This window comes from Dermacentor variabilis, chromosome 7 (genome assembly GCF_050947875.1).
Source record: "Dermacentor variabilis isolate Ectoservices chromosome 7, ASM5094787v1, whole genome shotgun sequence".
Lineage (NCBI taxonomy): Eukaryota > Metazoa > Arthropoda > Arachnida > Ixodida > Ixodidae > Dermacentor > Dermacentor variabilis.
In genome coordinates, this window is record NC_134574.1 from 161,085,891 (window position 1) to 161,102,497 (window position 16,607).

General features: G+C 47.3%; 1 protein-coding gene and 1 long non-coding RNA gene across 3 annotated transcripts in view; one reads left to right on the forward strand and one right to left on the reverse strand.

The window, feature by feature from the left end:
- Positions 1–16,607, forward strand: part of LOC142588326 (uncharacterized) — a 116,414-nt gene that overhangs the window by 88,929 nt on the left and 10,878 nt on the right. The gene's annotated exons all lie outside the window — the stretch shown is intronic.
- LOC142588324 (zinc finger FYVE domain-containing protein 1-like) overlaps positions 1–16,607 on the reverse strand; it is a 65,167-nt gene that overhangs the window by 22,855 nt on the left and 25,705 nt on the right. For both annotated transcript variants that reach the window (XM_075699934.1, XM_075699933.1), the window contains exons 4-7: positions 7,577–7,825; positions 3,734–4,015; positions 2,764–2,989; positions 1,324–1,535 (exon numbers count right to left, since the gene is read on the reverse strand). In XM_075699934.1, the coding sequence (XP_075556049.1) occupies positions 1,324–1,535; positions 2,764–2,989; positions 3,734–4,015; positions 7,577–7,825 (969 nt within the window). The remainder of the gene's footprint in view (positions 1–1,323; positions 1,536–2,763; positions 2,990–3,733; positions 4,016–7,576; positions 7,826–16,607) is intronic.

Genomic DNA, 16,607 nt, shown 5'->3' on the forward strand with positions numbered 1-16,607 from the left:
AAATGGCACAAAAAGAATGCAGGGAATGCGATCACAGCTGTAAGCAGTGCCAATGAAGCCCTAGAAAAGGAGAGGGAATCCGACTCAATTGCTGCATATCCGTTACAGCAATTGTGCAGAATATTAAACCAACATGTGTAATTTGCAGAGAGTCAACGACTAGTGAACCAATGTGCTGGATAGCAGTTCACCATACATTTTGGTTTACAATCGACTGAAACGGCAATAAATAACATTTCTTTAGTTCAAATAAATGGCGAGCATGTGTAACAAGTTCCAGATGTATTTCAAAAGGCATCACTTCGTGTCTGTGTTCACTTCACAGAGCCTGCCTACCATGTGTAACCTGCACCCCGCATTGCGACACCCTGGAAATAAATAAATAAAAAACCACATGTATAACTTGTGGAAATAACTGCATACAATAATCCTCAAATCTGTAAAATAGGCAGATATGCAGATGGGCGACTTGTACACGTCGTAACTTGGGCCAGCGGTTCTGGCTCCAACCTCCCCAACGACAGCAATCTAAACAAGTGCTGTTGAAAGCAGTGCATATTGATCTGAGTTCTGGTTGGTTGTTGTTGAACCTAACACATTGACTACTAAAGCAGAGGAGGGGAACAGGTGACAGTGAAAGAAAGGAGCTCCAAAAAGCAAGAGTGGGAAGAGAGCATTGGGTTTCTTGGGAGATAACGAAACTTTGCATGGCAAAAAACTCTGCTGTGATGCAAGGCTGTGAAGCCACACCTCAAAGCAATTTGCGCTGCCATGAAACCAACCTCAACGCGACATTCACTTGCAACCTACACCATTACTTTCCCGTTAAATTCCTTCAATTTTTCGGGTGGTGTATATGCGCAAGAATATGACGCGTACAATGCACCTAAATTCCTACTGCTGCTGGCTTTCATTCATTTTCTTACACGAAGTCAAAAACTGGTTCCACTTACACAATGTGTTAATTGAAAGTAATAGAAACGTCTGAAGAAATACAGGTACTTTCGTTTTCATAGTTTCAGGCATGGATTACATAAAAGGCAAATCGTATTATCAAATTAATGCGAGTCAGCTGTGTCACTTCACATACATACTGCATTAAATCTTAAACTGTCATAGGTTGAAAAATAATGACTGTTATAGACTACGTTTAATTTTCTGATGTCCTTATAGCATATATAAACAAACCTAAAACACAAGAATTTCATTATTAAGCAATTACATACAGAAATGTTTCTGATGGGGTACATCTGGAAATGCAGTTTTTCACACCTACACCAGCTCAGGCATTCTCAAAAGCGCATTCCACAGCCACCGACTCACTTTGAGCGCCTGGAATATGACCTCCACGGGTCTTGCGGAGCGCACTGAGGAGTTGTCCATGACCTTCTTCACTGCGGCCCTCAAACCATCAAAGCATGTCGGCAACCGCACTGTCTGGATGCCTACGTACTGCAAGTCGCTGAAGGCATCGAAGCTCTGGTTGCTTTGCCCGAAGCGCTTCTTCAGTTCCTCAACAGGAGAGTGGGAATCCTCTGGAATGTAAAATGAAATTGCAGAGCTTTTTGTCGAGAAAGTGCACAGTGGCCTACAAGAGACGCTTTAGTGGAAAACTTCAGATTAATTTAGACCACCTGGGGTTGTGCACCTAAATCAAAGCACAACAAGCATTTTCTCTAATTCCACCATCATCGAAACGTGACCGCCACAATCAGGAATCGAACATTGCTTCCTCATTCTTCGCAAGAAATTGTCATGGCTACCATAGCCAACTCATTGAAGTGACAAAACTGCACATTGCAGTTCACTAGTCTGGCAGATGCATATTGTTACACAGCAGTGGGACATAGTCGTAGTATGACTATAACAAAGATACAAAGATGACAATTTGTTGAGAAGACCGTGTGGCTGGTTCAGGCAGCCATCTTGTGCATGTAGTGTTCCTGCAACTTGTACAGACTCTTAAATACACCTACGCTTCACTAATTCTACCCTGCACTTCCACCAAAATGCCATGGGGCAGAATTAGTGAAGCATAGGTGTATTTACAAGTATATACAAATTGCAGCAGCACTACGTGCACAAGAGGTTTGGCTGAACCAGCCGCACGCTCTCCTCGAAAAATCGTCGTCTTTGTTCACAGTCATACTAAGACTCCACAACAATATTATTTTTAAAACAATTTTCTTTTAAGCATTTCTATACTTACCCAACGAGAAATACTGTCTGTTCTGCAAGATGATCGCTTTTGAGAGAGCACACGAAGCTATCGGCACTATCCGAACTGAGCTGCCATTGCGTATCACTTTCAAGATTGGGGCCCATGTGTCTCTCTTCAATGCGAACTCAGCAGCGACAACACAGAGCGCACGAGGCTCTCTGCAGTTGGCGCTCTGTCGCCATCACAGGTCGCTTTCAAAATATGGCTTTGCGGCCATGCCAGACGCAGCCACCGGCCGAGTACGCTTGGTCAGGGTTCATAACAGTTTGACACGAATGGATAAGCCGCTAAAGAGCAATAATGATTATAATGATTGTAATGTCATTAGCTAATTAATCTAATTATATGAATGTTCACTATTTCATTCAACTCAGTGATCTTCAATATTCACACACCCCTAGTTTTTTCAATTCAATCTTAGTTTCAGTCATGCTGTTTCAGCTTATGCTATCAAGCCATTTTAGTAGCTTTTGGCCCAGCAAACATTCCAGCAAAATGTCACTTGGTCAACCAATAATTCTGAAATTCTGGATTGCACGCACCACTGCCAACCAAAGGCCTGGTATGCATTGTCTCGTGGAAGACAATGACGGCAGGCCCCAGTGCAGAGATGGGTCCAGAGAGGTTGCAGCGATCCTTGAGTGTCTTGAGCTCGCGCGTGAAGTGGCCAACGTAGGCTTGAGAAGCATCCCCAAGAAAAGTGAACAGGTCCGTGGTGAGGCGCTCTGCCCGGGTGCGGTAGATCACTATGTCCGACACAGCTAGAACCTGGACAGAGAAATCGCTGCCTAAGTACCACAAATTCGGTTGACCACAAAGCAGGCACTACACGAAAGACCCCACTGTACTAAAATTTACTGATAAACATGAAAAGGATAAAGGAACTTTGTGAATTTGATGCCAAGGCATGGAACATTGGCAATGACAGTGCATCTCTGTAGTTGGTGCCAAACACTGATGATAAAGTATATATTAAAGTTTTAGCCAGAACTGGACAAGCCACAAGATGGACAAAACAGTGTGGATTCATGGCAAAACAAATCTTTTTTTCTTGCTTGAAGTTGTCTAACGGCTTCTAATTTCTTGTGCTTTAAAGGCGACTCAACCAGCATGAAATGAAAAGCGCCAACATGTTTAAAAGCTGTCTCTGTGTGACATGACGTGAAACAAGTGGCAATGGATGGCTTTACGAGTGAGAGTAGCGTCGACCACTAAATGACAAAAATAAATTTTAATAAGATAGCATCATGCCGGGGAAGCAGTAGTGCCATCTACTGAATATTTTGCATTTTCAAGCTTTTGGTAACTGCTGCGCACATGAGGAAGTGCCAGTGGGGGATCAAATGAATTGAAGTGGCAGGTTTTTTTTTTTTTTGTCAGACTGAATGAGCCTTCTTTCAACAGCAATGCATGGTTTCTTGTCGGGGCTTTCAAACGCAATCAAATTAAGCGATAAGTCGAATTAATGGGAGCTGAGTATTCTACAGCATCACCATTCTGTAGCAAGTTCACCTTGAGGAGAAGTCTGGTGCGCTGGTTCTGGTTCTCAGCCACCCCCAGCAACCCCTCGGTATCGATGGTAAGAAGGCCGTGCTCTGGACAGTGTGCTGCCCAGACACCAATGGTGCACGACTCCTGCTGCGGTGACGTTTGAAACACCCGCTGCCCATTGTAGAAGGAGTGGTTCAGGGTGTGCGATTTGCCTTCGCCCGTGTTGCCGAAGATGGAGACCACCTTCACGAGTGTCTCAGGGCCACAGCCCAGCTGGGCAGCAAGATCTGCTGCTGATGACACCTGTGGAAAAAAAAAGTTAACTGGAACCGCTCTGCGACTTTGCCGTGTTTCATGCAGGTGTTCGCAGGAAGTGATTCTCAACAATGATTCTCTTCACAAACCCTATGGCTTTTATACGTTGTTGCATAGCCGGTTCCACCCCCGTTGCTTTCGCATCTGTACATTCTCACATAAATATTAGAATGCATGTTTATCATACGTGTTGTCACTTCGTGCGTTTTCATCGTTTTGATTTTGATTTTTTGCTATTGCTTGTATGCGGTGATGTTGAGCTGAATCCCGGCCCTGATACTGCCTTTCTAAAGGAACTTTTAAGTGGCCAAAAAGAAATCAAAGAAAAGTTGTCATCCATAGAAAACTTCCAGGCTGAACGACAGGTTGCTATGGCTGATTTAAAGGGACACTAAAGCGAAACAATAAATCAGTTTAGACTAATGAAGCATTGTTTGAGAACCCTGCAGGAAGTCATTTCAAAAAGATAGTTTGCTTATAGATGAGAAAATGAAAGTCCAAGTATCAGTATTTGAATTTCCCGCCGAAACCCCAGCGCCGGTACGTCAGCGTGACGTCAGGGATTCCAATGTATGTTTTTGCATTTGGGCAGCGTTGGCTGAATAAAGGTTCCCGAAACTTGCCATGTTTAATATTTGGTTCATTTAGAACACAATGTAGTCAATCTGTACCGCTATATATAGTTAGTAGGCACTAGAAGATGCCATCAAAATCCAAGACGCCACAGGCCCCAGGTGCGGGAACTTAAGTAGGCGTCTCCACCCGTATTTCGTTCTTGCGCTTTTTCTGGCTTACCAAACGTGTTACCGTTGTAAAAGAGTGGTGTTTTTGGTGTTGTCAAACGATAATTTACTCATGCAAATCGGAGGATTTTTCGGAGATTGTGCGAAAGAAAAGAAAGATGTTATGGGATTATGCCAGAATTCACCGCAAAGGGGGTGATAAAGTAAACCTTCGTTATGATTCTTTGTTTCTCAACAACATGAAGTACACTAACGATGAGACACTTGGATTCAGTAATACAATCAGGGTGACAGCGAAGCAACGACACCAAGCTCAAAGTATTGCTTGTCAATCGCAGAAGCATTGCAAATAAAGTTGATGATTTCGCTAACCTTCTTCATATGACTAATCCCTCTGTTGTTCTTGGAGCCGAGTCGTGGATGAACAGTGAAATTAGTGTCAAAGAAATCATTCCTGTAAGTTATGCGGCTTATCGGAGAGACAGAGATCAACACAGGGGCGGTGTGTTTACATTAGTTAAATGGGACGTTTATTCTAATAAATTAGAAATGCAGCCAAAAACAACTGAATCTATTTGGGTGAAGTTACAATTGAAAAATGGAAAGACTGTGTCGGTCTGCTCCTTTCGTAGGCCACCGCAAAGCCAGATTAATGTAATCAATGATTTGAAAGAGGATATTGAGGCAGTAAATGATGAACATATTATACTCGGCAGAGATTTAAACCTGCCTGAAGTTGATTGGTCTTAAGAAAATATTAATTTTCGCATTAATAGTGGCTCTGGAAAAGAATTGCTAAGGCTGTGTAGCTGTTTTTCGCTCCAGCAACTTGTTTTGCAACCCACAAGAGGAAATAATGTGCTGGATTTACTGTTTACTGATTTGCCTTCTGAAAACCAGACAACAGTAGTTATACTTGGTGTAAGTGACCATAGCGCTGTCCTTGACGAGCTGAAGTTGAGCCATGTTAATGTTGTTGATAGCGGGACAAGGCGAATATATAGCTATAAGGCGGCAAATACCGGGATGATAACAGAAGCACTTGACCGTTACTACGATGTCTTTGAGACGCTATCAGAAATGTCTGATATAAATGATATGTGGGTAAGATTCAAATGTAAATCGTTCGATTCACGTGAGCAACAGGTTCCCTCATGACTGATGTCACCTAGATGCAGCAAAAGTAAGCCTTGGTTCACAGGTGTTGTGCGAAGATTAGTCCGCAAGAGGCACAATGCATACAATAAATTTAAAGAAAGACAGGAGGGAAGGAAGGGTAATAGAAACATTGCAGGTACTTATAACTAAAATGAATGACGCCATAAAAAGAGCAAAGGCCAGTTACTTGGAAGCCTTAGAATTGAGAATAAAAGAACGCCCTAAAGAACTGTGGCAGATCTTCAAAACCAATGGAAAGGATGATCTAATAGTACCAACTATTCATGACTACGGCACGAAAGTGTATAACAACTGCCAGAAAGCTGAATGCTTTGTCTTGTTTTTTTACATCGGTTATTTTCTACTCATGCACACACGCTCGCGAATTTTCCTAGAAGAGGTTGTGATGTAACTATGGAAAAGGTTGTGTTTAGTCTGCATGGAATTGAAACTATTTTAAAGAAAAAAACCCTACAAAAGCCAGTGGTCCAGACGAGATACCAAATGCTTTGTTACCATCATGTACGCGCTCAGTTTCAAAATATTTATATCTGCTCTTTACAAAATTGACTGAGCAGGGCTGCCTGCCCTCTGATTGGAAAAGGGCAATTATAGTACTGGTACACAAATCTGGACCACAAAATTTTGTGTTCAATTACCATCCTGTGTCGTTAATTAGTACAGTGTACAAAGTGCTGGAACATGTTCTTTTCTCTAACATAATTAAATATTTAAATGAGAATCTCCTGCTAAACAATTGCCGGTATGGATTCCACAGTGGATTTTCCTGTGTCACGCAGCTCACACAATTAAGTCATGACCTGGCAAGTTCATTGGATAAAGGTTGAACAATAGATTGTATATTCCTTGATTTCAAGAAGGCTTTTGATGTTGTGCAGCATGAAAAGTCATGGTATGGTATTGACACTACAGTAATGAATTGGATAACAAATTTCACTCAGTTTGATGTCACGGGATGCCCGAATGGTCCACGCCAGTTTACCAGAAAGCAGCTGCAGTGGCGAATCCACCACTCTGTCTTGACTCGGTACAGTGGTCTGTCGGGCGCTGTTTTACTCACTGACGGCAGGCAGCAAAGGGTGGTGACCACATATGCAATGTCACCACTCCTCGTGAGGCTCATAGTGCGTGAAAAGACAAGGACGGAAGGAAGATATGACACACATAACGCCTGTGTGTGTCACGTCTTCCTTTTGTCCTTGTCTTTTCACATGCTATAAGCATCACGATGTCATACCAACAAGCCCAAATCACTGCATGTCACCCCCCCAGGTTCGATGGTGGGAGATTTGAATTTCAAAAATGGCATTCGGACCCTTCAGATGCAAATTTCTCGTAAACTAAGTCTTTTCTTGGCATGAAACAAGCATTGTAACGTTTATGAGATGGTGGTTAAACAGTCCACGTTTACTCAGTATTTGCCTTTAGTGTCCCTTTAACACTGTTGCGTTAAAATGTACTGAAATATTTAAACATGATGCATTAAGATGTGTTTCAAAATGCTGGTGTTATTGGTGGTGAATACAAATGTGACAAAAGTTGTGAGACCTTGAACTTGCAACTCAGAACAGCTGGTTGCCCTGGCCGTCAAGAGTAAGAGGAAAGGAGACAACGGCAGGGCCCTTACCTGCAGCACCTCCTTGTCATCCACGAGCAGAATGCTGGCGGGCATCGGTTGCGCCTTGCACCCACTATAGGTACCGCTGACAATGTCCGGTTCAATGAGAGACTGCAGCGCCATCATGTTGGTGCTGCTGTCCTCATAGGACGAGCTGCAGTCAGGCTCGGCCGACAGGTACTGCTCTTCCTCGTCGTCGACCTCCACCTCGGCTGCCGCCAACTTTGCTTGTCGCTCCAAGTAGTGGCGGAAGCGAACCTGCCATGTGTCAAAAGAATTGGCATATATATCCTACAACTGATACTCCAGTAAATTCCGTTACGATCAGCCAGAGGGGGTAGCGACCCTCTAGCCTCTCCTGTACCACTGCTACAAATAGCTTCGTGAAGCTAACAATGCATCTCCCTCGGACAGACCTGTGGGGACAGCAAGGTGAAACACGCTTGGTCCATCGACTGTTGTTTGTTGGTTCACTGTCGTCGTTTTGGACAATGGGAGCAAGAAACTCCTCGAAAAGGGTGTTCTACGGGGAGCTGATTGAGAGCACTGCGACATCGCACTGCCCTTCATTCCAAAGGGAGCCATGGCAGATGAATGTGCCCACGTGCAGTGTTCGGGGAGGGCTCTGGCCCCATGTCCAAATAATGCTACTGCTCCAATAAGAGCTGGTATGTAGCGTCTCGTGTTGTCGTCCCCACAAAGGGCTGCAACAGGTCAGGGTCCACGAGTTCGCTGCTCAAGTGAAGTACTGGCCCTGTTCTCGAGTAACGTGGCGCCTGCTCGGGCTAACAAGGGGCATAATTCGCCTAACAAAGGACAAAGGTCACTAGGCCTGGCAGACATAATGTGGCAAATCCAATTTGCAAAGGCGCACTAACTCAGCTAAGCACAGGCAAAGGCTCAACGAGCCTTTGAATCTGCGTCGGGTGCCTGTGGGGCGCCTTTGGCTCTGACAGGAGTACCGACCACTGCGGATTTGAGCTTAGCGAGCCAGACCGCATCAGCGGTGAGCCTCTAGCATGCGAGCTCAGGCCGCAAGGAACTTACTGAGCAATGCACGCAAGAACACAGTAGAGATTTAGATTAGGGGACGCAAGCGGTTTGGGTACGCAATAACTAGGGGCCACGGTACTACGCATGCACAGACCCCTACGTCTGGGTCTGCACAGTACCGTCGCCCCTAGTTCTTGCATATGCAAGCCGCTTGCGTCCTCTAACCTAAACCTCTCCATTATCGCACCGAGTTGACGGAAACCGTTTACTGTCTCCGGCGGCATCCTACACGGCACCAATGCCCTGTCTCGGGGCGGTGGGCAACCAAAGGGGTCCTACACTAAGGCAAGAAAACAGACGGGGGCACCTATAGCACGTTGATACGAGAGCACAGGCTCCCCCCCCCCCCCCCCCAAGATGGGACACGCCACTAGGAAAAGTAGCAGCGGCTATGCTACTTGCTCTCACGATAACCAATGGTCCAACTCACAAGAGCTCGGACAACCTCCTTCGGCTTGGGCCTCCGATAATGCGGCTCCGCGTGGCACGACCTCGCGCGAGTACTAGGTACCCATTCTGTGGCTTTGCATCCAGAAAGGATCAACACAAGGTACGCGCTCCCCGCACGGGCAAGGGCACTGTGCGTGAGCTCAAGTCCCAGTTCACAAAGGTATCGGTGGACGAGAGGAAGCTTGTACGTATCCGGTGCAGTACAAACGCAGAAGAGAGACGCCCGTCATGAGAGTAGCCATCAATGGGCACTGTGATGTCATAGCCTCGCCCTCACTGCGAACCATCGTGAGTGGAGCACCACCGCTGACAACTGGTCCGTAGCGAGAATGGTGTGACGTGTAGGGATGGCAGAACATGTGAATGTGCCCGCGCAATGGCGCGGCGAATTCCCAACTTCTCACACCCTCCATTCCTTAACTGCTCCCCTATCAGTGTGGTGAAGAAGCTAGCAGGGGCTAATGCACCAAAGACAATTGAGCCTTTCATGCATTAGCGCAATGCAACCTAAACCCAGCAATTACTATTAACACGGCATTCTGACATCTAAGACGCTTTTATGCGCCATATATAAAAAGACAAAAAAAAAAAACCAAGGACAATGAAAAAAAAAAAAAAAATTACACTCTATGATACAAGATAATGGCGCCATGAAAGGGGGGAAGAAATATTAACAAAATAGCCTGCTTTTCACGCGGGACAGTGTCCAAGGTGCCAGTGGACGGTTTGCAAATATACTGTTGCGCATGCGGGAACATGGTTGTCACGAGCGCCCTCTACATGGTTAGGTACAAGAAGCAGACGAACAACCAACGCTGTTTGTGGTGGTTTTGATCGGGGTATTTTCGTGAAAAGGCCGGCTAGTTGTATTGTGTACTGCACACAAATTGCTTCACTAGCAAACGGAGCACGAGCTTATTTCAGTTTCCGTCCGACAAGAGCTATCCTGTGAGGAAAGCAGCATGGATAAGCGATGGCCGGAGATGCCATCGCAGCACACAACTTGCTCGTTCCTTGCAGAGCCGGTTGGTTCTCATCGTGCTACTTGCGGCTACTCAATTGTCACATGCCAGCGCCACGAGGTTATTTCGGTCTTCAAGCTTTGACACCCCATTAAATGCAGCCGCATTTTGCCAGAATGTGGAAAGCTCAAGATGGACGAGGACGGACAGCACTTGCGAAAGCGCAGTGGTGTCGTTCAATTGTCGCTGACGTGTAATTATAATAAATATCATAAAGTGATGTCGAAAGTGCGCTTCATACGACAATCAGCGCCCAGTACTACGCCACTGAAATTATCGAAACACACCATCCGAGGGCAGTTGGTGTTGCTGATGGGCAGCGCAGAGCGACCACCGTGCGACGGAGGTTTCCTGGTTTGCTCTTTTTTGCCGACGGTGTACAGATATCCAAATGCATTTTTCATTTAGCCTTTTAATACTGATGCATGCGTTAAAGAGTTCGCAAGAAAACTGCATTCAATTGCTACCAGAAGCTTCTTCGTAACCGGCAACAACCATGGCCAGCGAGCAAGGCCTACAGTCTTCATCCGTGGCAGTTAGTGCATACAGACAAGCGAATGGTGTGCATTTGATACTTTCCCGTATTCACTGTATGGGAAAAAGGACCATCATAATAGAACAAACAACTCTATGAAACTTTGCTTTGTCGCAGATGAGCCATGTTAGTACGGTAAACTCTCCAAAGTGGAACATCACGCTCGGTGCACTGACTTTGTCGGCAACCACCAATCGTTCAAACCAATAGGCCTGACTACCGGTTGTCGAAGCAGCAGCCGACGGTGCTGGGAATGAAAACCCCACTAGTCAGAGTTTATTTTCATGAGCACTCTGGCCTCTGGACAATAATGTCACAGTTAAATGAACACGGAGTTTGTTCTCTCTATACTCTGTTGGCAGCAAAGAGCAAATAAGGCAAGCCACCCTGCACGGTGGTCGCTGCGCACGGCAAGTCTGTGAAACCAAGTGTGGACACTCGGAGACAAATCGGCAGTGTGTTTCAATGATGTGCACTCCGCTCTCCGTTGAAGGAATGCATGCTGCTCGCATCAGTCACAAGCTGGCATCAGCAGCCTCCGAATATACGATATTTTTAACGCAATATTCCTTCAGTGCCGAGCCTTGATGAGCCTGGCGAATAGTGGCAGTTATAGCAAGCAGATATTGCCACACGCGATCAGTTTGAATGGTACACTTCGAGAAGCCAGAAGTCCATGACATGCATGAAAACTGGAACAGAGTGATGGCATCTTCAATTATTTTTGCCGTAGTGAACACACGTGGTTGCTGCGGCAGAAGCCAAGAAACGAAACTCGCTTTCTCACCATATACTCTTGCACACAGAGCACTGCAGCATTGCCTGTTGTGCACCAGGTGGCGCTCACTATTTTGCAAACTACTAATTTGTCCTTGCTAAGTGTATTGAAGTATCAAGAGTAGAAAGCAGACCGTTATACGTAGCCTTTTTAGACATTACAGGAGCATATGACAACGTAGACCGCAACATTTTGTGGGATATTCTGGAAGGGGAAGGCTTAGGTGACGATTGTCTACAGCTTTTGAAAGAGGTTTACCTAGACAATAGTTTGTGTTGAATGGGAAGGGATGAGGAGCGAGGAGAAAGTTGATATCAACAAGGGACTGAGGCAGGCGCGCCCTTTATCCCCACGGCTGTTTGTGATGTACATGGTGACGATGGAAAGGGCACTATAAGGAAGCAATATCGGGTTTAATCTCTCATACAAACAGGTGGGTAAAGTAGTAGAGCAGCAGCTTCCACGTTTATTTTATGCGGACGAAATTGTGTTGCTAGCTAACAAGCAAAGCGATTTGCAATGTCTGGCTAATATCTGTAGTCAGGAAGGCAAGAATTTAGGTTTGAAATTTAGCGTTAGAAAATCAGGTGTTATGGTATTCAATGAAAACAGTGAACAGACAGTGGCAATACAGGGCCAGGAAATACCTCGGGTAAAAGAATAAAAATATCTTGGTATATGGATAAACGGAGGCAAAGGGTATATGGAAACACAGGGGAAAACAACTGCAGTAAAGGGGAAGAGAAATGCAGCCATAATGAAGCACAGAGCACTATGGGGATACATAGGTATGAGGTGTTCCGGGATAAGAAGTAATGGTTCTTACTTTTAAAGGACTTACTTTTAAAAATGCGGTTATTTGCTTGAAATCGAGGGTACAATCAGGACTCAATGGCAACCAAAGATCAGTGGGACGCCTCGCATTGGGCGCTCACGGGAAGACTACAAATGAAGCTGTGCAGGTTGATATGGGTTGGACGAGTTTTGAAGCGAGGGAAGCTCACAGTAAAATTAATTATGAAGAAGGACGGAGAAATATGGAAGAAAATAAATGGGCTGGAAGAGTGTTCAGTTATTTGTACAGGAATAACATTGATTCACAGTGGAGGGAAAGAACTACGAAGCTTACCAGCAAGTATGTGGCCTTTATGGTGATATAGCAACAGCAACAAAGACCATCGAACGCAAGGTCAGAGAGGCTGAGATAATCTTATGGGTGGCAGCAACGGAAAAGAAACCTGCCGTGAGTAACTAAGAGGAAAAAAAGAAATCAGGAAAGAAACAATTTATAACTCAAAGGGAAGCTCATTACTTTTCGAAGCGTCATCAGGATGCCTTAGAACACGCACCTATAAAGCGAGATATAAGAAGGAAGACGAAGCATGTGCTTGCTGCGGTAAAGCTAGGGAAACTATGGAGCATGCTTTATTAGAATGGCGAAGATATCTGCCCAACGGTCCATTTAGGCACCACTGGACTCCTTGAAGCCCTTGGGTACAGCGCGAGCAGGGGAAAGCAAAAATGTCCGCAATAGAGATTAGAAAGAGGCAACTGGAAGATTGGTGGAAGTAGGGAAACAACAAAAAAACGGAGATGGACGAAAACAAAGTTCACAACAGGAGATCAAAAAATTTGGTTGTGGGAATTGTGCTTCTTTTGCTTTTTTTTTTTCTTCTCTTTAACCTAGGTAGGACATTAGGCAGTATAATAGCAAGAGCTTGGTGGCCCCCCACAACCAACCACCCCACTCCAAAAGGGACGCTCATAACATCCATCCATCCCTCCAGCCTCCTTTCTTCTCTCCTCTTCCCTATGGATCCTTATCTCTTTCTCTCTTCGAACTTCGGCCACTACGGTCGTCATCATTATCATCATCATCATCATCATCGTATATTGAAGGCGGCGCGTAAAGTTCTGTGGCTAGCGCGGTGGCCGAAGTCGCGAGAGTTGCAAGCGTAGGCTTGATTGCAGGCCACCTAACGAAAGAACGGGCTCACCGCGAGACCGACGAGTGCAGCATTCATGGTGATGGTGGCGGTCCCGAACTCTATATCCGGATGGGGCAGGACACTGCCAGGTCAGCTGGCCACGCTGCCCTAGTCAGCATGAATGGGCAGCCCCGACCGCGGCTGCAAGGCGTTTATAATGCGGCGGCGACAGCAGAGCTCTCGGTCAGACGTCAGAGGGTCAGTGACACCGCGGTGTCCACCATCAGTGTCCACAGCGATCTGATGGAGTTGGCGCGGCTTTCTTCTAGTTGCTTCAATGAGCAACAAGTCCCACGCACGCAGGCATACACTCCTCGTGGTATTCTCCATGGCCGCGCAACATCCCTCACCGTCCGCCATGCCGCCCGTCGCCCACAACGCACCGTGCCATAGCAGGTGCGAAGCCTCCTTCCCCCCGCGCGCCGAGTCAAAGGGACCATTGTCCCCCCCCCACCCTTCCGCGCGCTTCAACACCGCGTGCAAAAGAAAAAGAAAGAAAGAAGAGATAACAAAAAGAGAAACGGAAAAGATCAGAGAAAGAAAAATGTTCAGTGTACGCACAAATAAAAAAGTTTAGCTATAGAAACCGTACACGGGAAAATTAAGCACACTTCAAATATGAAAACCATAATTACACTCAGCGTGCGTACTGCAAAACTAAATGTCCACACAGCTAGAACACACTGTCAACATCACTAGCGGCAAGCTGGGCTGGGGCCAGCTTGTTTTTGTGCACTGGCCGTAAAGTCCCGTTTATAAAAAAGTCCGCGCTCAGGCGCGAAATCACACAAGTGACCGCTTCCTGAGGTTGTACCGGTGCGTGGTCCGAATGCGCTGCGACGACCCGGGTGTGCCCTGGTGCTTGCGGTTGATGCCACTGGGCACCGGCGCGAGCTCGTCGGACTGTGACGAAAGGGCCTTCAGGTCGGCGATACGGACACGGCCGAGTTTCCCCGAAGGAAGATCCTTCAGCAAGTACGCGAGCGGAGACCAAACTTTCTTTACTCGCTACGGACCATGTTACTTAGGAGCGAGCGACGCTGAGAACCCTTTGCTCGCGTCGTTACGAGCATGGTTGCGCTTCAGGGCTAGATCACCTACCTTAAATGCAAGACGGCGATGCCCCCGGTCGTACTGAGCCTTCTGCTGGGCCCCCGCCGAAGTCAAACTGTCTTGCTCTACAGAGAGCCCAACAAAACCTGTCCTGAAGTGCTGAAGCGTAAGCAGAACAGTCTGCCCGCGCCTCCTCGTCCCCGAGCTGGCATTGAATGGCACTGGTAAGCGGATTTGCCAGCTCCCTTTCAAGATTGGGGAAGGCGGGAGAGAAACCAGTCGAGCGATTCTCGGCGGTTCGGACTGTGAACACGAGCTCACTCGAGTGCCCAATCCTTTTGACTTTCGGCAAAGGCCGCCAACACTGGTTTGAGAGTTCGCTTGAGTCTCTCCGTCAGATTGGTCTGGGGATGGTAGGGCGAAGTGGTGCAGTGATTATATTCCCAGGGAACGGCACGTAGCACCAAACATCCGAGCGGTGATATAGGACGCGTTGTCCGTCATCAGTCTTTTCGTAAAGCCGAACGGACAAAAACACTCCCCGTAACCTCTCCAGCACCGCTCGCGCGGTCACTTTCCGAAGCGGCAACAGTTTCACCTATTTTGAAAAATGAACAACGACTACCATTAAATGTATGTGTAAACCCCTCCTTACTCCCGGGGAAGGGCCCCATAAGATCGCAGTTGGCCACTTGCCACGGACGCTCACTGTCAATTGGTGTCATCAGTCCGGGCGGCTTGCCACCCCTTGATTTCACCGTTTCAGACGTGGCACGCACAAAAAGGTCGCGTTTTATGCCAGGCCAGTTTGGCTTATTTTCGCAAAAACTTTGGAACCACTCAAATGACCGGCCAAGGGTTCGTCATGAGAGGATCGCAACAGTGAGCTTCTGAGACTACAGGGGATAACCACCTTAAAAATTTGTCCACAGCCTCGTCATCGGTGGCTATGTATTTCAGCAGAAGCTCATCGTGATCCAGCAAAAATGAGTCCGTGGGGGGGACCCATCAACACACCCTTGTTCCGGCCCCCGTGCGGCCGCACTACCAGCAGCGTGTCGGCGCTCCGTCTCCAGACCGTCGCTCACTCCGCGACAAAAAAATTAAATTATGGGGTTTTGGGTGCCAAAACCACTTTCTGATTATGAGGCACGCCGTAGTGGGGGACTCCGGAAATTTTGACTACCTGGGGTTCTTTAACGTGCACCTAAATCTAAGTACACGGGTGTTTTCGCATTTCGCCCCCACCGAAATGCGGCCGCCGTGGCCGGAATTCGATCCCGCGACCTCGTGCGCTCACTCCGCGACAAAACGGATCAATTTGCTGGGCCTTCAGTAGCTCTTGCCTGCTGAATGCGATTCCAATTCTCCCAAAGGGGAGTCAGGTCTCGTCCCCACTCAGGACTGCAGCCATCGGCGTCATGTGTTCGCTTTCGAGAAGCTCGCCCGCTTTGCGGCGCGCTGCCTGGTTTGCCCGCTTTCAGACTCGCCTTTCTCTCCGCTCGTTTCGCCCCCGACACTTGCTGGCGCACCTGGAGGAAAGCTCTGGGTGGACAATGGGGCATGAGATAGCGCGTCAGCTACCACGCTGGCGCTTCCCTCTGGATACTGCACTGAAAAGTCATAATGCTGTATCAGGAGAGCCCAGCGCTCCAGCCGGCCCGCAGGCTCACGGGGCCGCATCAGTCAACTGAGCGCATTGCGGTCCGTCTGCGCTACGAATTTCGTCCCATCAAGGCAGACATTGAACTTCGATTAAGGTTCGGTCACTCCTGCCTTCACGAGCGACCCGCGCTCCCCTTTCCCTGTCTCACAGGAGGCCAGGGCGCGGTGCAGCCCCTTGCTATGTGCCCCCGTTGTTGGCAGCGAAAACAGCGCACTCCGCCGCGGTATCTTTCCCGCGACGGATCGGCCTCAGCTTCCAGCCGAGGTCGGCTCGCTGCTTGAACAAAGGGCCTGTTTAGAGTGTACCAGACAATAGAGAGTTTTGGAATAGGGGCGTCGAAACCACTGCGCATGCGCGAGCCGCAAACTGCGTTTGGGGGCGCTATTCTGGACCATCTGGATCATAGAGTTTCTCACTATGATCTGGACCATAGAGTTTCTCACTATAGTAGTGAGAAACTCTATGATCTGTACATTCCGCCATTTTCTTCGATGC